This window comes from Lathyrus oleraceus, chromosome 4, assembly GCF_024323335.1.
Source record: "Lathyrus oleraceus cultivar Zhongwan6 chromosome 4, CAAS_Psat_ZW6_1.0, whole genome shotgun sequence".
NCBI classification, from domain to species: Eukaryota; Viridiplantae; Streptophyta; class Magnoliopsida; order Fabales; family Fabaceae; genus Lathyrus; species Lathyrus oleraceus.
The window spans coordinates 11,939,295-11,964,620 of NC_066582.1; the positions used below are offsets into that span (position 1 = coordinate 11,939,295).

Below are 25,326 nucleotides of genomic sequence, written 5' to 3' on the forward strand. Positions count from 1 at the left end.
CAAGGTGTTCCATCAGTTGTGGGATGTGTGGATTCTGACTATGCATGTGATCTATATGACATGAGGTCTACAACATGTCATGTCTTTACTCTTGTGGGGAGACCTATATGTCAGAAACCACCAGTTCAATCCATAATAACTATGTCTACAACTGAGGCAGAATACATGGCAGTAGCTGAAACTCCTAAAAAAGAATTATGGCTTACAAGGTTAGTGAAAGAGTTAAGTGTTGAGTAAGGTGGAGTTCAGTTGCATTGTGACAATCAAAGTGTTATCTATTTGATAAACAATCATGTGTATCATGCTAGGACAAAGCATATTGATGTGACGATCTATAAGATTAAGAAGTTATTGGCGTTTAGACAAATATTACTTCATAAGGTTCACACTTCAGATAATCCAGCCGATATGTTGATCAAGCCAATCACCAATTTCAAATATTATTTGGACTAATTACATGTTTCTCAGTGTTAAGCATGAACTACACCTTCCCATTTGTTAGGATATGACATTATGTAGGTAATCTTTATAGGGGTTTGACTTATAGGTAATGTCAAGTGGGCAATGAGTGGGGCCGCATAATAGTGTAGGGGTATTATTGTAATATGGATCATTAATATCCATATATATATATGTTTATTAAACTGAAACACTAAAGTGAATAATTCAGAACGAATCAACAAGACAGTATTATAATCGCTCTATGGTCGTTGAGGTAGGCAATTTGGCTGAACAACATGACCAAAGCTTTTGTGTGTTTCCCTCTACTTCGATCTGTATTTGTGTCTATGTTCTAACACATCTTCATGTGTTGTCATCATCAAAACCATTATGTTGATAAATCTTATTTGCCTTTGATCACTTCCTAATTAGACCTGCAAGCACATAGTTTCACATGTTGGTTAGAAAGTTAATTATCTAATAGACATTTGTCCAGACATTACATTTACAATTAGTGTGGTAAGTCAGTACTTAAATTCTCCTTGCCAATAACACATGAAAGTTGTTATCTGAATTCTGAGATACAACAAAGGTGCTCTAGAAAAATGTCTCATTTATGATGATAAAAGACATACTCAAATAGTTGAATATTCTGATGCTGATTGGACAAATTACAATCCACCTATGTGTATTGTGTACTTGTTGGAAGAAACCTGATATACTAAAAAAGTAAGAAACAAAATATAGTTGCAAGATCAAACATCGATGCATAATATAAGGTTATGGCACTAGTACCATGTGAGCTCGTTTGGTTGAAGCAGTTGCTAAAAGACTTTCAATTTGAAGAAGGAAGAGAGACGAAACTTATTTGTGATAACCAATGTTTAGAATGTAGCAAGTGTGAGTAGTGTGAGTTGAAGTCCCACATTGATTATAAATGTGGGGACTTGCGCATTTATAAATGGGAGAACTCACACACCTATAACCTTAAGGTTTTTGGTGAATATGTGGTGTGTCTCTCACAAAGGTGTTGCTCTAAAAAAAGAAGAAGCCCCACAATGTTCAATGCTCCATGGTGAAAAACTCCTCTAACACATGGTATCATGAGCCTTTGGTTCGAGAAAGAGACCAACTTACTTGTATCGAAAGTCAACGGCGCCACAAGGGTGGTGAGTAAGAAACGTTACGTTGAAGAGTGTCAACGGCGCCAAAAGGATGGTGAGTAAGAAATGTTACGTGCAGTACGAGTTTGTGGAAGTAAGAAAAACTTCCACTTTAGGGGGAGCATGACGGGCACACACTTGAGGGGGAGTGTTGAGAATATAACAAGTGTGAGTAGTGTGAGTTGGAGTTCCACATTGGTTATAAATGTGGAGATATGAGCATTTATAAGTGGGAGAACTCACACACCTATCACCTTAAGATTTTGGATGAATATGTGGTCTCTCTCTCACAAAGTTGTTGCTCTAAAAAAATCTCATAATGTTCAATGCTCCCTAGTGAAAAACTTCCCAAATAACTAAGTTGCATTGCATATTGCTTCCACTTTTTTATGAGAGGATCAAACATATTGAGATAGACTATCATTTTAGGTCGAATCAGACGACATTGACACAAGTTTTGTAAACTTTAATAATGATCAATTAACAAATGTGTTTACAGAATCCCTACAAGATCCTAAAATTAATCATATATATGACAAATTTGATGCATTTGTCTTATATCCTCAAGCATGGGGGATAGTGTTGATATTTATATATAAAATATTCCATAAAATATTTTTTAATATATATAAAATAGAATATACCATAACATATTTCTTATATAATTAATACGATGAATTATATATTTTATTATATAATATAACGTTTTTAATGCTAGTCAGACATACGATTTTGTTAAAATGTTAGTCACTCTCATTTCACTATGTTTATTTTAACTTTAATTTTTATATTTGTACATTGTTTCTCTTTTATGTTCCCTTGGTATCCTAGCCTTTATTTGAATCCTAATATGAATCAAAACTATTAATGTGTCTGACTCACACTTGTGGAAGAGATTGTTGTTGGGTTTTAAGAGAGGTGGTTTATATTCTCATTGTCTAAGAATCTATTTGAGAGGTGATTTATATTCTCATTAAACTGTTGTTGGATTTTAAGAGAGGTGATCTATATTCTCATTATCTAAGGATCTATTTGAGAGATGGTTTATATTCCCATTAAACTTTTAAAAAATAAATCCTCGAAAAACCAACTTTCAAACATATTAAGATTTTTTATGGATATGTGACGTCAAGATCTCTTAGATCCAAACTTTTAGCCTATTAATATTTAGCCTTAGGATCTCGCTCCTTGAACTCCCCCAACAATAAAGCATTTTAAAATACTACTTTTGTAGCTGTCCTTTTTTGAGTAATGACAACTTTATTATATGAGTAATGCAAATTGTTTCTGGATAAAAAAAAATTATAACTATTAAATACAAGTATAATATTGCTATTTTGAAACTTCAATAAAAATAAAGGAGTAGTTTCTTGAATGGTATCGTCTGTGTGTTTTTATATCAGGCTTGTCAAACTCTTTTATTTTATATGTTGAGTAGATGATATAGCCTGTGCACCTGTCATGACTTTAGAGAGGAATGTAAAATTTACTATCAACAATTAAGGACTATTCTATTAAATCTCCAATAGGAAAGGCTTAAATGAGTAAAATACTCTCCACTGGATTGGAAATGCTCAAAATTTCTAATAATAACCTCTATTCTGAACTCATAGATTTAAGACTATAAACCACACCACTCAAAACCTCAAAATATAGTGGGAATACCCTATCTTATGATCTAAACCATCAATTACTCATTTAAGCCTTCTATCTTATGATCTAAACCATCAATTACCCATTTAAGCCTTCTATAATTGCGTAAGGATTTATTTACAAACATTCTGTCAACTCTAATTGGATTAGATCCAATGTACGTCCAATGGTAAACATCTACATCTCCAAAGACTCTATTCTTTGTATGTTCTCTTCTAATAACTTGGAGTTTGAGTCATCTACATCCCCAAAAATCTGAGCAATTTCCTCTGGTGTCTTTCCTTTTATCAAGCCATAAACTTTGCTCCATGTCAGCTTCTCCAGGCTCTCGATTTTCATGTAGCATGCACATGCTGTAAGATCAAGCAGCGTTTTAGGGTCAACTTTGACAAATCTATCATCCCTGTTCATTTGTTCATAATAGCTTCTGCGCTTCTTGCAGTATTCAACAACCATTATCAATATTTTGCTGCTCACTTTATGAACAGAAAAGTCATCAACCTTATCACCAACAGAAATGGTCTCAGTAATGTCCTCGAATCTTTTTGACATAAGGGCCACACCATAGTCAATTTCAAACACAGTCCCGTCAGAGCTTCTCAAGTTGATTTTTTTTGATAAATCTTGTTGACATAACTGCCATACCATAGTCTAGTTTAAAAAATTGGAATGAAAAAAATAACAGAATGCCTGAAATAGTCCTATATAAAAGCCTTTTAGATAACAGGTTCCAAATTTTGAGCCAAAGTATCCAAGTATAATGGTTAAGAAAAAGCACCAAATTTAAGAATTTGAACTAAATGAAATTTTTATAAAGACTCACAAGTCCGACCACATGTTTCAGAAGGAACCCATGCTACGTAATGCAATTTTAAATTTATCTAGTTTTACTGAAATCACCTCTGCCTTGTCCTTTTTTGTGCATTTGTAAAACTTTATGTAGAAATCCAATGTATTAATAACAAATGTATGATCAATCTTCTCTCCTGCAAGTTTCTGATCAATCTGGATATCAACAAATTAAAACAAAAGGGCTATTATTACAGGAAAAATTCAAATGACTAATTTGGATTGAAGATAATTTAATAACAACCATTCAACTAGACAATTCTTTTAGGGAATAAAACTACATAACTAAGATAGTGAAGCCATTTTTTCCAATGCATGTGTAAAAAGAATGTTTTGGATTATAGTGAGAAACATAAAGTAATGAAAAATAGAGAATACCACAGAAAATATAGCATCCATTATTTCTTTATTCATCTTTTCATATACCTAAGACAATTAAAATGAAGTAAACCCAGAGTTAAAAAAAAGGGGGGGGGGGGGAAAGGGAAATGCAAGATAAATAAATTATAAAAATTATTGATGCAACTCTTCTAAGAAATCTCAGCACCAACCCCATGGTTAAAGGATGAAAAGTTGATTTCTTCAAGAGAAGTAAGCCCATGTCTTCGAATATACTGGTCAAGATACTCAAAAATATATGAGAGGCGCCGGGTCATAACTTTGTAATTTGACCATCTTCTGAGTAGTTCTCTCAACAAAATGTCATCTTTCTTTTCTCGCAAAGATGGCAAAACCTTTTTAACAAGAAAATTGCATTAGTTTTAATCATGTTTATGTAATCCATCCACTGTCAATTCTTGACTTTCCATTCAATTGGTTGATACATGTGACCTTCACATTGAAGGACTGTCTAGCATCCCATACCAGATAGGTCACAGAAACATTTGATTGCTTTTTGTCAAATTTAATTTTTCAAATTATCACAAGTGTATAAAGGATCTTTGTTAGTGCTTCATTGGAGATTACAAGTTTACCAAGCTTATAATTAGAGGAAGAAAATAGTATAAGGCTATAGATTATCAAACCACAGTAATCGTATGTGAAATTTAGTTTCAAGTTTAGTTAAGCAATTAAGAGTATGGTTCATGAATATGATGATATGATAGCCAAAATGACATTGTTACTCACTTTTGATACAATGTACTCTTCACATGTTTCCCTGTACTTGACATATAGTTCTCGGGCATAGTCACGAGGTATGATGTACTCTTGGATGCACAATTCGTAGACGGTCCTGCATTACAATTTAAGTGGAAAAATACTTGAGATTATAATTTAACACAAACCAAGCCAAGCACAAGGAGTGTCAAGGCTGAGCAAAACAAACCGGTTGAATCCACCAAGAACTTGCAATAATAAAAGTAATGAAAACTAACATCACAACCCCTAATCCCAGATACACTACCAACTTAATGCTAGAAAACAAACAAAATAGATTAACCCCACCATCCCTGTTAGAAAAAAGCTTAATTCTTGAACATCATCATGGCCAGACTAAAGCAGAAATCTTGAAAACCATAATTCTTAAACATAAAAAAAATTCAATGACCGAAAACATAATTGATGCGTACGAATATAGCTTGATGTGTTCGTCAAGAGTGAAGGTAGGCTCCAATCCTTCTAGAAATCTGTGGAGCTTGGTGATACCCTTCAGCAATGTCTCCCATCCTTCTTCAAAGCTAATAAACTTCTGATTTCTCATTGATGTGTTGACAAGTTTCTGGTTGAAGAGGGAGAAAAGAGAAATGGTTTGGATGAGAGGTTTATTAGCTTTGTTGGAGTTAGTTATAGAAGTTAGTTATGACGGTTGAAAATGTTCTCCTATAAGAACATGACACGTGGATTATTCGTTTCATTGAAGAAAACAAGAGGTTCTGCATGGCGTTGAAGACTTTGTCTCACAAAATTCGATATCTCGTTGCGGGATTCTCTCAAACAGTTGGCAGGCGTAATGCATGTGTAGATGGATATGAGGGGAAGCGGTAACCACAGACCAAGCATGGAGGCTTCCGGCGAGGGCTGCAAACATGAAACTACAGAGGCTGACCCAAATGGTGGTGGTTTTGTTGGAGTGATTGAACCAACTATAGATTGGCCACTGAAAGCAAGATGAATTGGGAAAACAAGATGACCCATTAATCACTGTAATTCGAATACTCAAATAGATCAGTATATTCGAATGAAAATATTGAGAATAAAAGATACTCTAAATGAAATAGAAAGACAAGCATCAACGACACACTAACATATTAAGGATAAAAATAAATTCTTAATTTTAAATTTAGGAACTTTTGCAAATTACGGATTGTGATTTTATATATATATATATATATATATATATATATATATATATATATATATATATATATATATATATATATATATATATATATATATATATATATATATATATATATATATATATATATATATATATATATATATATATATATATATATATATATATATATATATATATATATAAAAGATTAAAGATAATGCACTATTACACTGACATCCATTCAAAATATTTTATATTGTCAAATCATAATAGTATTATAAAAATAAAAGTGTGATGTGGTGGGATATACGGGTCTCATTGGTTGACAGTGTAAAAATATTTTACACTGTCAGTGCATATTCCTCTCGAGAAAGTTTGAAGGAAATTCATGCATCAGAATCAGAGATGGTGATGGGGAGTCAACACTACATACAACAATGAAAATCCTCAATTGAAACTGTAAGGGGTTAGAGAGTCCCCGTGTAATTCGAGTCTTGTTGAGGCTCATACGTATTAAAAACCTCAATTCGGTATTTATTATGGAATTTATACTTAAAAGGGATGAGGTTCAATCTGTTAGATTTAAAAGTGGTATGAAATGTTGTCATAGTGTTTATTGCAGTGGAAATGAGAGGGATGGAGCCGGAGGTCTAATTTTGCTTAGGAAGGAAAAGATCTAGCTAAACATACTTTCTTACTCCTTAAATCTTATTGGAGGTCCTATGGTTAATGATTGCGACAATCAGGGGATTTTCAATGGTATTTATGGTTTTCCGGAGGAGCAAACAAGAGGAAAAATTGGTTGTTGATCCAGAAGTTGATTAGGAGAATTGGAGACAGAGTTATTTATTTCGAGAATTTAAACGATATGGTCTTAAACATGAGAAAAGTGGAGGAAACAATAGGACCTCTAACTAGTTTTCGTAGCAAAGTTAAACTTTGGACCTCAGTGGTTTAATTAATACGGGCTTTGAAGAGTATCATTTCACATGGTTCGAACGGTAGACAAGGAAGTAAGAATATTCAATCTCGATTGGATAGGAGTTTAGGCTCAAATAGTTTTATCAATAGGTTAGCCCCTGTTATGATGAGTCACCTTTCTCACTATGGGCCTCACCATGTTGTAGTTAGAATTTATATGGAAGTCAATTCAGTGAGAAAAGGTACGAAAAGGGTGCATGTGTTTAGTTTTAAAGAAGTGTGGAGTAGATATCCCATATGTGAAAATTTTGTGAATGAGTTGCGGAACATTCACAATACAAGATGCCATAACAAGCTTGCTGCAGTGAAAGGCTTGGAAGAGTTTTTTCAGGAATAAAAAATTGGGGTTGTCAATAAGGAACTAAGGAGAATTGAAGGCCTTCAGAAGGAGGAAGATAGATGGGAAAGCAGTGCAAATTCGATCAAAACCAACAAAGCACTTGAGAGTCAAGGTAATAATCTTCTTCAAATTAAGGAGGTTATATGGAGGCAAAATAGTAAGGCAATTTGGATTAAGCACGATGATAGAAACACAAAAAAATTCAATGGGAAAGTAGACCAAAGAAGGAAAACAAATGATATCCAAAATTTGAAAGACGATGATGGTTGCTGGTGGAGAGGAGAAAACAATTGTGAAAGACTCAATTTAGGATGGTTTACGGCGCGGGTGTGATGATACCTGTTGAAATCAACACACCGACATGGAGACGTTTGGCTTTTAATGAAAGCATCAACTCGGAAGGCTTGGACGTTTCAGAGGATTTGTAGGATGAAGTAAGGGAGACGGCTCATGTCAGAGAATTTGCAGCTAAAAAAATAATTTCTCAGAGCTTCAATATCAAAGTGAGACAAGGGGATTTCACAAGGGTGACTTAGTGTTAAAAAAAGTAATGGATCCCACGAAGAAATTAAAGTTGGCTCCGAATTGGGAGGGACCCTACCGTGTTCGTTAGAGGTTAAACAAAGACGCTTACAAGTTAGAGAGCTTAGAGGGAGTTGAAATACTCAGAACTTGGAATGTAACTAGTCTCAAATTTTATCTCAGTTAAACTATGTAATAAATATCGTGAATAAAAATTATGGGGATGCATTATTTTCCCTTGCAAATAGCAAGGGTTTTTAATGATGCGCCCATAATTGAGACAAATATCTTTGTAAAGCAAAACCTAGGACGTGATCTAGGAAAAAGTCCAAGCGCACTTGAAGTCTTTGGCATAATCGGCTTCGGTCGGGTAACGTTTAATGAAACCTCTGGCATAACTAAAGTCCAAGCGCACTTGAAGCCTCTGGCATAATCGACTTTGGCCGGGTAACGTTTAATGAAACCTCTGGCCTAACTAAAGTACAAGCTCACTTGAAGCCTCTGGCATAATTGGCTTTGGTCGGGTAACGTTTAATGAAACCTCTGGCTTAACTAAATTCAAAGCTCACTTGAATCCTCTAGCATAATCGGCTTCGGCCGAAATTTGTAAGAACAAAATATGTGGCCTCAAAAAATCCAATTAACTCGGGGCTTCCGACACATCGGCTGCAACTGGGTCATGCTTAGTAAGAACATTTGTATGTAAAACACGTAGAGCTCTGAATGTCGTCTAAAGCCAACACACCTATGAAGTGTAATGATGCAATCGATTTACCACCAACAAAGCATATGACTTATCTTAACCTCCCTGCCTCTGTGATCAGGGATAAGATAATTGCACCGACCTACAAGGTCGTCCCCAAATTCATAACTCAAGTAATAATAAGTGAAGTCAAAGGGAATACACATAAAAACAATAAACTAAACGTCATTACAAAGCCTTTAAAAGGCTTAATTGTTCAACAAAAAAGCAAAATACTATTCAGAGAAGATACAAGGTGCACATCACTATTGATGACCAACAAAAAGGTTAAAAATAAACTCAAATTTCATGTTCATTTGTATGAGCTTCTGATGTCGGGTTGTCATCCGTCAAGCCTATTGAGCCTTCTGCTTTGGGAGAAACATAATCCATATCGACTAGTTGACTGTCCACCACAGTCTTAAAGAAATCTATCTCGATATGTCTAAGTCAGGTGTGATGCATAGAGCTTGGGATTTGGCCATCTCAAAAGCTTCGTTGTCGGAAGAAAGCAAGTCCACATGTGCATCTTGAAGGGATTTCTTTTAAGTCTCATTGAGATTCCAAGATTTCTCTACTTCTTGAGTTAGACTAACATTAACAACTTCCAATTTCGAGCATCTAGTTACCATAGTTTCATTCTTCGTAGTCATTTCCAATAATTGAGATTCTGACAGCTCCTTCTGTTTCTTCATCTCAGAGAGTTGTTTGGTCAATTCCTCTACTTGAGTGGTCCGGGTTTTCAAGTCATCCCTTGACTGATTCAACTCTTTGTTAAGACGAATCTCGTTCTTCTCATGTGCATTACCCACTTCAAATAAACCTAGTCATAACGACACACCTCATCAAGTATGCCCCGAGGTTTTGGGTCAATTGTTGGGCACCAATAGACTTTACCTTTTCAACGTCCTCAGATGCATTTAGGTGATCATAAAGGAACCTCAATCTGTAAAAGTTATTGGATCAAAACTTAAACTCATAAGAGGGTTTGGCTTCTACTACCTGAATTTTGCATAAGAGTGGTAATCGTCAAGTCTGCTTGGCTGACATCATCACTCAACAAGGTTTTCATTTTCTTGGGAGAGGTGGGGTTTGGTTCCTCGGAAGCAGGGATAGGTATTGGTTGGGGGTCCGACGTGATGGAAGCCATTTTAGCAATGTCTGACTTCTTTCGTTTAAGGGCTCGGGTCTGAATGCCCGCAAGGTCACTCTTGGAAGCAGATTCATCCCCACGCCTTACTCTTGCCTCGGCCATCAGTTTCCTCTATTCTGAGAGTTTGAGGTTTGTCATTTGGGCTGAAATAAAAGTCAGGATCACTAAAAAGGATGATTAATGACATTATATTAGAATAATAAATAACATATGGACGATTACCCAAAAAATTAGAAATTTATTTGGGTTCATCAATCATTTGTAAAAGATCTTTGACTTTCACTATCCGAAAAGCATCCAAGATGCCCAAAGATCGAATTTCTAAGTTATTTAATTTGTCATAGTTAAAACCAAAAATAGTTAAAGGATTGTCCGTGTTGGTGTAAGCCCTAGAGGCCAATACTTTTGGTACTTGTATCGAATTATTTATTAATAATAAAAGGCTTTTTCTTTATTATGGTTGATTAATAAAGTCCCTGGAATAAATAGTCCGTTTAATGTATTAAGTGTGACTTAATCATGAGAACACATTAAACATAAGGACACTATTCTTAAAGTATCCGTAGTCGAGCTTTAGTGTGAAGTGGGATAACATTAAAGCATTAAGACTATTATGTTTGTAGACTGATGATCACATCTCATGGATCATGGATAAAGAGTTATCAAGTCTTAAACATAGGTATGAATATTAGGAGTAATATTTATACCGGATTGACCCGCTATGAGAATACTATATAGAAAGTTATGCAAAGTGTCATAAGTTATTCTCATGGTGATAATGGTGTATACCACTCTTCGACCTGAAACCACTATGGACCCTAGATGTAGAGTCGAGTGCTTTATTGCTGATCAAACGTTGTCCGTAACTGGATAACTATAAAGACAGTTGATGGGTACTCCACGAAGCATGCTGAGGGACATGAGTGACCTAGATGGAATTTGCCCATCCTGCATAACAAGATAAATGTCTATGGGCCCAATATTGAACTGGACAAGGATGACACGGTCTATGCCTTGTGTTCAATATAGACATAAGGGCAAAAGGGTAATTATACACATAAGTATTATCACAGAAGGTTTTGTCAGATCACATGACATTTTCGTGTCTTGGGTAGCAGTGATGTGTTGCTAGATACCGCTCACTGTTTATTATGTTAAATGCGTGATTTAATATAATTGTCAACGTCACGAAAACCTACAGGGTCACACACAAATGACGGATTGATGAGAGATTGAGTAACTAAGGAACACCGTAAGGTACAGTGCCCTTAAGTGAATTGTAGAACATCGTAAGGTACGGTGTACTTGAGTAGAATACGAAATATGGTAAGGTACCATGGGCTTAAGTGATTTTGGGCATATTATAAGATATGAGCCAAAATACACTTAAGTGGGCCTTTTAGCTTGAAGCCCACACAAGTGGTTCTATAAATAGAACCCTTGTGCAGAAGCATTCATTGCGGTTGCATTATTTTCGTTTTCTCTCTCTCTCTCTCTCTCACTCAAAGCCTTCATTCGTACCACCTAGCACTGAGACTGTAGTGTAAAACCCTTAAAAAAGATATAGTGGTAACGGTCAAGAAGTTGTAAACAATGGGTAAATGATGAAGTGTGAGTTCCCATAAAAGTAATCATGAAGAGAGAGAAAACTTATCATCATTAAGTAGCTAGATAATAAAGCCGAGTATTGCATCATAGAAAGGTCTAAGAATTTTTTTGAGGGAAAGGTAATTTTTGGGCTACTTTTGTTTGAACACTTAAATCTTTTAGATCTCATGCTCGGGGGACTTATGTACATCCCGAAAAATTAGTCGAGGGGCTTATATACATCCCGAAAAATTAGTTGACCAACCGAGGTATGAGACGGGTGAAGTCTACTTAAGCACATAAGCTCTTTGAGGCCGGGTTGACAAGATGACTGAGTATGAATAGAGTTAAGAGGTCGAATAATGGGGTTGTCGTCCATCAATTAAAATCTGACTAGGGCATCATATCTTCTACTTGGAAACTAGATAGGATATTCGAAGCCGACTTCTCATAAGCCGAGAATGATCCAGCGATAACAAAACGGATCCGATAGCAAGGCACGAACACCGTGTGAAAAGTCACTATAGACGATTACAATATGATACATTATGGCAAGGAGTTGTAACTATAAGGGACAGCAGACGTTATTGACAGGAAAATTGATGAAGGATTTAGATAGTCAGGCAAGGGGAGAATGAGACTTATACATAGAAGAATATTCGGAGGATATAAGATAAACTAAAAACGCGACTATCAGACATAACAAACACTCCAACCATTTATTTTAAGCTCTCATTGACCTAAAATAAAGAAATCAATCTTTTAGTGTTTTTTTAAAAAAAACACCCGTGACTTTATAATTCCTCTGCATTCAATTTGTGTTAGTGTTTCATCATTTTATAGATAAGCTTAGTAGTGGTCAATGTTCAATAAAACATGTAACAACTATTTATAGGTTTTGAAAGGATCTTAATCCCTACCATGCACTACGCCAAACAAGACCTTAGACAGCGCTTTTTTTAGCCTTAGACAGCGCTTTAAAGCGCTGTCTAAACCTCCGCTGCTAAAGGTTTAGACAGCGCTTTTTGAAATCTTAAAAGCGCTGTCTAAGCCCCCCCCCTTAGACAGCGCTTTGGCCTAAAGCGCTTTCTAAGACCCTCCTATTTTAATTTTTTTAGGTATACCTTAGACAGCGCTTTTGGCAAAAGCGCTGTCTAAGGTATACCTAAAAAAATTAAAATAGGGGGGCTTAGACAGCGCTTTTTGAAAAGCGCTGTCTAAGCCCCCCTATTTTAATTTTTTTAGGTATACCTTAGACAGCGCTTTAGGCAAAAGCGCTGTCTAAGGGGGGGGCTTAGACAGCGCTTTTCAAAAAGCGCTGTCTAAGCCCCCCCCTTAGACAGCGCTTTTGCCTAAAGCGCTTTCTAAGCCCCCCCTTAGACAGCGCTTTTTCCAAAAGCGCTGTCTAATGTATACGAAAATTTTTGTAGCTTTTGTTTTAAACCACATTTTTTCCAGGTTTATAAACCAGAATTTCTACCTGTTTTCAACCAGATTTTGACAGACAGAATCACATTTTATACATGCCATTTTGGCCTTTTTTCTACCAATTTTTGGCTAACAAATATATATATACCAATTCAAACCAATTTTGCCTTAAATGTATCAAAATATATACAAATTTATGTACACATTTACAAGTCATTACCTATACTCGAAATTTATGTACACATTTACAAGTCATTACATATATTACAAATATACTACAAAATTACACAAATTTATGAAAAAACTTTGAGCTCTATCATGAATTGACACCACTCCTCTTTGATTTCGTCCACTTGATCCTTTGTATAAAATGCACACTTGAATTCCTCAAAGTACTACATATGAAGCAAAAAATATTTTGAATTAATTCCAACTATTTAATTATATGAGATATGTGTAAATATAAAATTAACTCATAAGTTAGTAATACATACATCGGTGGGAATCACTAATCGGCCCAAAGCAAGAGTATCCCGCATAAACCTCAACACGAAATACCCGCAATCTATTTGATTACGTTGTTGAGGACACTACATGAAAAAAAAATATGGATTATAAATCCTAAGTTTTATCAAGTGTCATCACTAATATAATAAAAAATGTGGTAATTAAAAATATACCGCCACTTTAATCCATGTAATGCGGTTGGCGCCCCTCCTTGAGGTTTGGATATCTCGTTGGGCCCGAAAAGCTTGTAGGATGCTAATAAAATAAAAATGAAGCAATTAGAACAATTAACATAAACTAAGAAAAATTTTGAACATTCTCACTTACGTGTCAATTAGGCGCTTCATATCCGGGTATGTTGTCCAATCATTTCCTAACGAGTCAAGATAATACACAATTTCTCGGATAGGATTGATTGCGAGCAACAACCAATGTCCACTGTAATGATTAGGCAAATGTTAGATGGTAACTTGGAAAATAATTATAAAATATGAATTTAGAATGAAATGCTAACCCGGTATTAAACGGTATAAAAAACAACTTCTCCGCATTTTTATTGTCATTGAGGATCCGAAGAACGTACTCCGTCACGGAATCCGGGTTATTTAAGATTGCACCTAAGTTGATGCTCGCTGGTGCTAAGAATCCGAATGACTGGTCCAAATCATTGGGGCGCATCATTTTGTCATACAAAAACCTAATATAAAAACATCATTAACACCTCTTTTGAAACATAAAGTAAACCGGATTAACATAAAGTAAACCGAATTAATAAAACAAAGTAGACCGGATTTACCTAATATATGTATTGACAACGTTGACGCCGATTTCTTCATGACCAACTACTTGCATGAAGTCTTCATTACCAATCATTTGGTCGTGAGCAAAGTCGAAAATCCCTTCCTAGTGGGAATTTCATTCCTTACTAGTGCACCGATGAAACTAGTTAAGGTATGCCCATTAGGTTCTATAAGTTGTCCCTGGTTGTTCCAAGAGACATCTAGTATGATGCCTCGAGATCTTCCTTGGACCACCCTTCGCATTACTGTGATGCCTCTTCGGATTTCTTCTTCCGCGGATACTTTACTAACTTCCTCATGTTGGTCATCAGCCATGTCTAACCTGTAATAAACCAAGGAAACCATCAAATATCAAATATAACTTATAATCAAAACAATTGAAAACAAAAAAATAAAGAAATCATGCATTATCAGATATAACTTATAATCAAAGCAATTGAATACAAAAATATAATGAAATCATGCATTACCACATATAACTTATAATCAAAACAAATGAAAAAAAAACATAAAGAAACCATGGATAATTTACCTAAGTCACTAACATCTCTTTCTTTTCTTTGTTGGAATATTAATCACTTGTTTCTTAGCAATGCGTACGGATGAATTGATCCAAATTCCCTCATTATGATCGTTTCTTATATATGACTCATCCGGTATAAGATCCTCAACTTCATCATTTCTATTCAACTCATTCCGTCTAATGCATGACTCATTCTCAACATCAATATCACATTGATCGACACCGCTATCATCAGTCACTTTGTTAGAGAAAAGCACTATAGACCATTTTGTACTCTTCGGGTCATTCACATAGAACACTTGTTTAGCTTGAGATGCTAGAATAAAAGGTTCATCTTTGTACCCCACCCTAGTAAAATCAACTTGCAAAAATCCAGACTTATCCATTTGTATGCCACTACTACTCACCCACTTGCAACCAAAGATGGGAATCTGAAACTTCTCGTAATCAAACACCCAAATATGCTCTATAACTCCAAAATATGACAAATTTGCATATTTGGGGTTTAAGTCCTTCATACTTGATATATGCATTGCTTCAGCTAGCACGGTGACACCACTATTTTGCATAGTACTCTTATCATCTTGTTCTTTGGTATAAAATGTGTATCCATTAATTGAATATGTGCTATGAGAAAACACATGCAAACTTGGACCATACGCCAAACATCTCAACCTTTCTGTTACCGAAGAAGGATCTGAAGAGCGCTTCAAATAAATATGATCCTTCAACCATTGTATGAAACTTTGATTGTGCTCTATAACTATCCAATTTTCATTTCTGTTCGGATTTAACATTCGGAGTACATCCTTGTGCATTTCAACATATGGCTCAACCTCATTATTATTGTGCAGAACATACAAATGAACTTGATCCCGTTCATCCCTTGATATTGTCACAATTTTATTCCCAATTAATTTTTTACCTTCCATTTTGTCGAAAATCTGAGCTCTGGGGAGTCCAATCGATTGAACGTTAGACAAATATTCAGTACAAAACTCAACAGCTTCTTCAACAATGTATCGTTCAACAATACAACCCTCTGGTCGACTTCGGGATTTCACGTACCCTTTTAATATTTTCATGTACCGTTCAGCAGGGTACATCCATCTCATATATGCTGGTCCACACAACTGTGTCTCTTTCACAAGATGAACAACTAAATGAACCATTATGTCAAAAAAAGACGGAGGAAAATACATTTCAAGCTCACACAAGGTAATTACAATCTCTTTTTGTAGTGTTGGTAAGATCTCGGGATCGATCACCTTACTACAAATTGACCTAAAGAAAAAACACAATTTAGTTATGGCACTTCTTACTTTTTCTGGCAAAATAGAACGTATACCTATCGGTAGAAAATGTTCCATTATAACATGGCAATCATGTGTCTTCAAATTCTTCAACTTGAGGTCTTTCATAGAAACAAGTCTTCTGATATCAGATGAGTATCCTTCTGGAACCTTAACTTCACTCAGAGACTTACACAAAATTTTTTTCTCCTTTCTAGATAAAGTAAAAGCAGCAGGTGGTAGATATGTTCGTCTTCCTTTCTTCACGGGTGCTAATTCAGTTCTCATTCCCATTTTTAACATGTCCTCCCTTGCTTTAAGGCCATCCTTAGACTTGCCTTTTATATTGAGTAATGTACCGATAACACTTTCAAATACGTTTTTTTCAATATGCATAACATCGAGAAAATGTCTCACGTACAAAGACTTCCAATATGGCAATTCAAAAAATATCGACCTTTTCTTCCACCCACCTTTCACAATCTTATGTGCAAAAGGCTTGCCAAACTCAGTACGCACATCTTTCACCTTTTCAAAAACTTGTTCACCTGACAATGCGGGTGGAGCTCTACGATGTTCGGTGTCTCCATTGAATGCTTTTCTCCACCCACGGTAGTGATGTTTAGAATGTAAGAATCTACGATGACCGAGAAACACATTCTTCTGGCAAAGTTCCAATCGAATCGTATCGGTTCCGTCTTCACAAACAGGACACGCACGTTGACCTTTAATGCTATACCCAGATAGATTCCCGTATGCTGGAAAATCATTAATTGTGCCAAACAACATCGCCCTCAAATTGAAACTTTCTTTCCTATATCCATCATAAACCTCCACACCGTTCTCCCACAAAATCTTTAAATCTTCGATCAGAGGTGTCAAGTATACGTCAATGTCATTCCCTGGTTGTTTAGGCCCAGAGATTAACATAGATAACATCATGTACTTACGCTTCATACATAGCCACGGAGGTAGGTTATAAATCATAAGAATCACAGGCCATGTGGTATGTGAGATACTTTGAAGACCATGTGGGTTCATTCCATCAGTAGATAATGCCAATCGAAGGTTTCTTGCTTCTGATCCAAACTCAGGATAATCATTATCAATCTTCGACCACTGTGGTGAATCAGCCGGATGCCGATACATTCCATCAATAATTCTTTCATCTGCATGCCAAGTAAGATGTCTTGCATCGGTTTCACTACGAAACATGCGCCTAAATCTCGGAATTATCGGAAAATACCATAAGACTTTTGCGGGAGATAATCTTTTCTTATATCGAGACAAACCGCATTTAGGGCACTCATTTAACATTGCGTATTCGTTACGAAACAAAATGCAATCGTTAGGACAAGCATGTATCTTATCATAGCTCATGCCAATAGAGCACAACATTTTTTTTGCCTCATAGGTTCGATTAGGAAGAACATTATCATCCGGTAGCATTTCTCTCATAAGGGCCAACAACTCTGTGAAACTTTTATCCGACCATCCATTGCCCGCCTTTAAGTTGTACAACTTTAATACCGCAGAAAGTCTTGAGAATTTAGTGCAACCTTTGTACAACGGTTTCTCTGCATCGCTTACCATCCTCTCAAACATTTCAGGACAATCATGAAGATCTTCTTCCAGTGCTTCTACAATCTCTTCAACTCGATCACAATCGTATGTTTCCGTGTCTTTGTCGTATGAAGCATAGGTCGTACTACTTTTTCCACTCGATTCAACATTCTCGTTAATTTTCTCACCATGAAATATCCAACACTGATAACTTTGATCAATTCCATGCCTCAGCAAATGCGATTTCAATCCATGTGCGTCAACCTTACCAATATAACAACAACGCAAGCAAGGACAATGCATTCGTCTGGGGTTTTCAGCGTGTTGAACAGCATACTTAACGAATTCCAAAACCCCACTCTCGTACTCTTTGGTCATTCGATCGGCACAGATCCATGTTTTATCCATGGTTTCCCTACTTATTAAAGTAAACAATTAATCCAGACGAAAATACATAACTAAAGTAAACACTTTCAAGGTTTGATAGCTAGGATGTTTGTTATAAAGAGCATGGTATGGTGAATCAAACTTAGTGAGTATGGATGATGGTAACCTATTGATCAAATAAACTGCAGTGGAAAAACTATGATCCCAATAGGTTACAGGAATGGATGAATGAGCAAGTAGGGTGAGGCTCATTTCAACTATGTGAATGTGTTTTCTTTCTACATATCCACTTTGGTGAGATGTATGTGAGCAGGTAAGCCTGTGACTTATGCTTAGGTCTACTAAGAACTTGGAGAAAGATCTAAGTTTACCTCCATAGTCAGATTGGACTGACTTGATAGTTGTCTTAAATTGAGTTTGAATAAACACATGAAATAGCTTAAAGGATTGTAGAGCTTCTGACTTTTGTTTCAGAAAGTATAACCAAGTATACCTAGTGTGACCATCTACAAAGGCAATGTAATATCTATAGCCAGGACTAGACGGATTAGGAGAGGGACCCCACAAGTCAGAATAAATAATATCAAAGGCATTATCATAGACAGTAGTTGAAGTAGGGTCATGTAATCTATGAGCTTTGCCTAGATTGCAAGATTTACACAACAAAGAATCATGTTTATTAGGTAGAGAAACATTACACTTTCTGAGAATTTGTTTGACAGAATTGAAATTGGCATGACCTAATCTATGATGCCATACAGCCAAAGAATTACAAGAGGAAACCTCATCTAAACTAGGTTTGACAACAGTGTAGCCTTGAGCATCAAGCTGTGTAGGCAAGGATTTATTTAAGCAATTGAACCCTGAGAGCTTCAATGAGAGCTTGGGAAGGCAGTGCAAGCCATTATTATCAAGGAATCCCTCAATAAGAACTTGTTTAGAAACCTGACATTTCACACAATTTGTCAACCCTAAACTCAAAAACAACATTGTTATCAACAGAAAATTTGGAGACAGATATCAGGTTCCTAGTGATAGAGGGCACATGAAGAACATTGTCAAGCACTAACTTATGGTGAGATACTACCTTAGTCACCACAACTCCAATCAAAATTGTATATGAACTAGTACAACAATCAGCTACTTAAAAGCTAAAGCTTCACAATGATGCATAAGGGAATGACGCTGCAGAATGTATGAAGTGGTGGGTACTGTACTTGAAAAACCAGTTGTAATAACATGAACAATAGAAATGAAGAAAGATTGAAGAACATACCGCAAGTGTATTCGTGTTCGCTGGTGTTCGCCGTTAGGGTTGTCGCCGCTGGTTTTCGCCGTTAGGGTTGTCGCCGCTGGTTGAAGCTTGAAAACAAAAGAACAGAGAACGAAAATAGAAATGAAGTCTGAAATTTTATTTTAATTACACCTTAGACAGCGCTTTTGTGGAAAGCGCTTTCTCAGGTATGCCTTAGACAGCGCTTTCCAAAAGCGCTTTCTAAACCCCCCCTTAGACAGCGCTTTTGGTTTTAATTTTTTTTTAAAACTTAAAGACCTTAGACAGCGCTTTATCAAAAGCGCTGTCTAAGGTCTATATTTAAAAGCGCTTTCATTATTTTCTTGGAACATTTTCAGCGCGCTATTTTAATTTTACCCTTAGACAGCGCTTTCTTTTAAAAGCGCTGTCTAAGATGCGCTGTTAAAAGTCATTTTTGCCACACCAGTTGCCATTTAGTAGTTATGTTTCAGATCCAATGTAGTACTGATTAAATGGTAAACCAAACATGAATGAGTTCAAGGTGTGGTTTTAACTAAAACTCTAAAGCCTTTACTCGTTGTACATTCTCTTCATGTAATTTTTCAAATAATTTGGAGTTTGAGTCATCTCCAAAGATCTGGGCAATTTCCTCTGGTGTCTTTCCTTTTATCAACTCATCTACTTTGCTAGATGTCAGCTTCTCCAAGCTCTCGATTTTCATGTAGCATGCACATGTTGTAAGATCAAGCAGAGTTTTAGGGTCAACTTCGACAAATTTAGCATCCCCTTCCATCCGTTCATTATAGCTTCCGTTTAGTTCATAATAGTTTCCGTGCTTCTTGCAGTATTCAACAATAATTGTCAACATTTTGCTATTCACTTTCTGAACATAAATGACATCAAGGTAATCACCAACTGAAATGGTCTTAGTAATGTTCTCAAATCTTTTTGACATAAGTGCCACACTATCGTCAGTTTCAAACACAGCCCCATCAGAGCTCATCAAGTTGACTTTATTTGATAAAACATCTGGTATGCGCTTCCTTTTACCTCCCTGTATTTACTACTAACATATTAGTTTAAAAATCTGAATGCATTGCTTAATAATTGGGATACAGAAAATAACAGAATTCCATAAATAGTCCTAGATAAATCTTTTACATATCCAAATATAATGGTTAGGACTCACAAGGCTGACCACAACATGTTTCAATAAGAACTAAGTTATACCGAAATTACCTTTGCCTCATCATTTGTTGAGCATTTGTAAAACTTTATGTAGAAATCCAACGTGTTAATAAGAAAAGTTTGATCAATCATCTCTCCTGCAAGTTTCCGATCAATCTGGATACCAACAAATTAAGACAAAAGAGCCACTATTACAGGAAAATATCCAATGACAAATTTGGATTCAATATAACAGCATTATGAAGATAATTTAATAACCACAATTCAACTATACAATTCTTATATGAAAAGAAACTACATAATTCAGACATAGTGAATAGAGGATACCACAGAAAATATAGCATCCATTATTTCTTTATTCATCTTTTCATATACCTGAGACAATTAAAATGAAGTAAACCCAGAGTTAAAAAAAGGGGGGAAAGGCAAATGCAAGATAAATAAATTAGAAAACCATCCATTCAACTAACCAGGTGGTTAAAACATAAGAAGTTGGTTTTTTCAAGAGAATGGAGCGTATATCTTCGAATTTCTGATCTGTCAATATATTGAAAAATACATTTGAGGTGGCCGGTCATAACTTTGTAATTTGACCATTTTTTGAGCAACTCTCTCAACAAAATGTCATCTTTCTTTTCTTGCAAAAATGGCAGAACCTATTAATAAAGAAAATTGTATTAATTTTAATCATGTTAACATAATACCTACACTATCGTCCTTGACCTTCCATGTTTATCTAATTCAAATGGTTGATACATGTAAGTAAGAAAACTACTAAGGTTTAGTATTAGAAACTAGACACTGAAATTCATATATTCTTCAAAAAGAATAGTATATTGGACATAATAGCTTTCAATTTTCTTTACTATACATAATTCATACACAGTACCCGCTTTAAAACCGTATGAGACTGTAATTGAAAGGGAAAACTTTAGCTTATCATATGATTCAGATTCACAATGCAAGTTCTCTATGTAGCACCGCCGACATTTCACATTGAAGGAACGTCTAGTATCCGTCAAATTTATTTATTCAAATTATGTGGTTGTGTTCCATAGCAGGTTACAAGTTTACTGAACTTAATAGTATGGTTCATGAATTTGATATGATAACCAAATGATATGTGTTACTCACATTTGATATGATGTACTCTTCACATGTTTTGCGGTACTTGTCGTATAGTTCTCGGGCAAAGTTACGAGATTGACGAGGCTGAGGCTTTTGGGTGCACATTTCGTACATGGTCCTGCATTACAATTTAAGTGGAAAAATAGTTCAGATTCTAATTTAACATCATCATAACATAGCTCTTGAATACAGATTCTTGAAAATGTAAACATCAAGAAAAAAAAACATGTCATTGTTATTCTGAGGGATTGATAGATACGTATATAGATTGATGAATTCTTCGGAAGTGAAGCTAGGCTCCAATCCTTCTAGAGATTTGTGGAGCTTGGTGATACCCCTGTGCAAAGTCTCCCATCCTTCTTCAAAGATGATGAACTTGCTCATTGATGTGTTGACAAGTTTTTGGTTGAAAACGGAGAGAAGAGAAATGGCTTGAATGAGAAGTTTACTAGCTTTGTAGCAGTTACTTGCGTCGCAAAGTTCGATATCTGGCTAAGGCATTTTATCAAACAGTTGGCAGGCGTAATATATATCTCGAGGGAATGGAGGAGAGGGGAAGTGGTAACAACAGACGAAGTGGTTTTTATGGAGTGATCCGAGCAACCATAAATTCCATTATTGGCCATTGAAAGTGCGATGAAATGGGGAAAATAAGATGATCCATTCTTAACTAGCCATAATAACGATGTTTACTTTAAAGTTTATTTATTGCCATAAGGTCTATTATTAATAAAGAAAAAATCAAATCAATTTTTTTTCATAAATTTTTTACTAATTTTTCTTACTAAAATCTCTAAAGATAAATTTAAATGTTCAAATCTTTCTACTAGAGCAGAAAAACAGTCAAGTCAAATGAATTCAATTTTATTCAATTTGACTTCATAAATATCAAAATATGAAAAAGAACTAAAAGAAGAGGATTACCTCGTCCTACCATTGTTCATCATCATATTTATCCTTTCATTCTAGTTGGTTAATATGGAATCTGTTTTATTATGGAATTAGAGTTGTTCTATGAACAGTGAAATAAGATTTTGGCACATCGGAACATGTTTTTAATGCGATAAAGGGGTTTACTTGCAAGATAAACACTAAAACATTCAAGCCAATGAGAGCATGAAAAGTGATGCGAGAATGAGAAAAGATTTGAATACTTGAGAATGGCACGCTTTCTATCTTATACAATGGGTGCGTTCAAATTGTCTGCATGAGCGTGACGTGTTAGGCGGATAACGGTTGGATCTAATCAGACGATGGCAAACATGTCTAAAAGGCACAATTGTTTGTTTTTAGGTGAATGAGGGATCATATGCTTCATGTGCTTTATTCTCTTTGTCGTGTTCTTGGCCCTTTTGCTTTGGGCCTTGTGAACGACCCTGATCAAAATCCTCTTGTGTCTTTTAGCTATGCCTTGCACCCAATCAACAACATCCATCCATTGATCAAAATTATTCTATTATCGTTTCAAAAAAAAATCATTTGTCTAGGACTTCAATCTTAAAGGTGATTGTATCTCAATCACTATCCTAGGAGAATAATACTTGGCAAGTTTATATGCTTGCAAACATAACTTTCATGGAAGGACCCTATGGTCAAAAGGCTCAACACCTCTCTTAGTGGTAAGGTTACACAAGTTAGATACCAATTGGGTATATTTTGGGAAATTGGATGTTATTTATCTAGGTAAAGACTTCTTTGAGTTCACATTTTTCTCCATTGAAGAAGTTTGACGTGTGCGTGCAACATGGGTCTTGGAAACTTTCACCTGGTCGCTCAAGCTATTCCCATGGACTAAAGATTTCAACCCTTGCTTGAGAGACTCACTTTTGAAGGTGGCAAGAAACACAAGAAAGTGGGGTTTGAATTGGGTTTCTAAAAAATAAAGCTTTTTGAAAACCAACGCAATCAAACAATAACACGAACAAGAAAAATAACATTGTTATTTTTATTCTGGTTCGCAGTTAACAAAACTACCTCCAGTCCATCCGCCAAGGTGATTTTGCCTTCTCAATAAGGACTTAATCCATTATAATTGAAACTGATTACAGACACCACAAAGACAACCCGCATTTGTCTTCTTGAGTCTATCTGACTAAAACTTAGTCACTCAAGGAATACACTCAAACAAATGAGATTTACAAGAATGTGTTTACAAGATTGCTTCTAAGAAAATAGATTAACACAAGTTAAGTACAGTAAATTTCTCACACAATAACAAACAAAATCTCTATGTGTGTTTACAAAAACTATACACAAATAATATCAAATTCAACAATAGCGTAATGTATGTTCACGTGAATTAGCCATTTTTCCAATCTTTCAAGTCTTCTTTATATCAGCAGTTAAAAGATCCGTTAGGGGTAGAATTTGAATAACAAAATGAAATTGTCTCTTTGTATAACGGTTTGTACATTGGAAGGCAAAATGGTAAAATAGTATTGTTCTTAACCCACAAAATCAACATAGTAGAGAGAATGGTGATCTTATATTATGTATTATTTTCCTGACACAAAACCTTTTGATCTTATCTTCTAATCTTCAGAGACTTCTAAATAAATGATGTTGAAGAATGTTTAGAAGTATCAAGAGATTAGTTGAGAGAATTTTTATAACCTTGATCTTCAGAGTCTTGACACGGTTCCTCAGAACCTGGTCTTCAAAGTATTCAGGTCTTGTTCTTCAGAGTCTTCTGAACTTGAGAGTGCAGAATCTTGAAGGCTTGACAATCTTTCATAGGCTCTTCAATTAGAGTCACGGTCAGAATATGTAGAACAAACGTTCATCAGAATTGTTGTCTAAGCGCATTCTAGAACTTAACGGCATCTTGTAAAGCATTTTGTATCTCTTCAGAGTCAGGGTGTGTTGAGTCCAAAATATGATGAAGTCACACGTCAATTCTTCAGAGTCAAAACCTGTTAGTAAAATCTACACACTAGACAAAAATCATTAGGGTACAAAATCATTCTCTAAGAAATAATGCATTGTTATCATCAAAACTAAAGGCCAGATGCATAACCAAATCTTACTCTTACAATCTCCTCCTTTTTGATGATGACAAACCCATGTATTTTGATGAATAATTTTTACTTGGGTTAATCACATTAAAATATCAGAGTGAGGTTTGTAAGCTCCCCTTGAATTTTATACTGTTAACAATTATTTTTCAGATTAGAATATCAGAGTTAGGTTTGCAAGCTCCCCCTCAATTTAAGACTTAAAATAATCTTAACACATAAAAATATCAATCAACATGAAAGAAATAAATTCTCATAAGACAGAAGTCTAGTTACTATGGATGTAGTAACTTCCCAAAATGAAAAAGCTTGGGTACCGAAGTATTTCATTACAGAAATGGCCTTTCTTGAGTGTCAGAAAGTATGGTCATCAGCCTCGCCACAGAGCATGATTTATCAGAGCTTTCATATGCCTAGTTGCATGCATGCCTGGTTGATATCAGAACTTGTATACACCTAGTTCAGAACTTGTATACGCCTGGTTCAATACACACCTGGTTCACTTGAACTGAGTTCATAACATGTATGT

At 35.5% G+C, this 25,326-nt stretch overlaps 2 protein-coding genes across 3 annotated transcripts; both read right to left on the reverse strand.

Moving 5' to 3' along the window:
- Positions 1-3,006: 3,006 nt before the first annotated feature.
- LOC127135098 (putative cullin-like protein 2) lies at positions 3,007-6,372 on the reverse strand. 2 transcript variants are annotated; one of them, XM_051061911.1, is made up of 5 exons: positions 5,678-6,372; positions 5,235-5,340; positions 4,658-4,840; positions 4,158-4,262; positions 3,007-3,893 (listed from the first exon to the last, which is right to left on the reverse strand). In XM_051061911.1, exons 1-5 carry the CDS (start codon positions 5,806-5,808, stop codon positions 3,435-3,437), a joined length of 984 nt encoding a protein of 327 aa, XP_050917868.1. In that variant the 5' UTR covers positions 5,809-6,372; the 3' UTR covers positions 3,007-3,434. The 2 variants fall into 2 exon arrangements, with proteins under 2 accessions (XP_050917868.1, XP_050917869.1); XM_051061912.1 differs by lacking the exon at positions 4,658-4,840.
- A 13,608-nt stretch (positions 6,373-19,980) lies between these two features.
- On the reverse strand, positions 19,981-22,463 carry LOC127135099 (uncharacterized). The gene is made up of 6 exons (XM_051061913.1): positions 22,043-22,463; positions 21,790-21,901; positions 21,126-21,311; positions 20,983-21,030; positions 20,707-20,811; positions 19,981-20,521 (listed from the first exon to the last, which is right to left on the reverse strand). The coding sequence occupies exons 1-6, from the start codon at positions 22,165-22,167 to the stop codon at positions 20,021-20,023; spliced, it is 1,077 nt and encodes a 358-aa protein (XP_050917870.1). The 5' UTR covers positions 22,168-22,463; the 3' UTR covers positions 19,981-20,020.
- Between the last annotated feature and the right edge of the window lie 2,863 nt (positions 22,464-25,326).

Bases quoted from the DNA above. Each gene is read 5' to 3' on its own strand.
- LOC127135098 (XM_051061911.1), bottom strand. From the start codon at position 5,808: ATGAGAAATCAGAAGTTTATTAGCTTTGAAGAAGGATGGGAGACATTG. The intron at 5,341-5,677 runs GTACGCATCAAT...ATTGTAATGCAG, and splicing joins GAACACATCAAGCTATATTC to GACCGTCTACGAATTGTGCA. The intron at 4,263-4,657 runs GTTGGTGCTGAG...GTTGATATCCAG, and splicing joins TTTCATCCTTTAACCATGGG to ATTGATCAGAAACTTGCAGG.
- LOC127135099 (XM_051061913.1), bottom strand. From the start codon at position 22,167: ATGAGCAAGTTCATCATCTTTGAAGAAGGATGGGAGACTTTGCACAGG. The intron at 21,312-21,789 runs GTGAGTAACACA...CTTTATTAATAG, and splicing joins AAGAGTACATCATATCAAAT to GTTCTGCCATTTTTGCAAGA. The intron at 21,031-21,125 runs GTTAGTTGAATG...TAATTGTCTCAG, and splicing joins TCTTATGTTTTAACCACCTG to GTATATGAAAAGATGAATAA.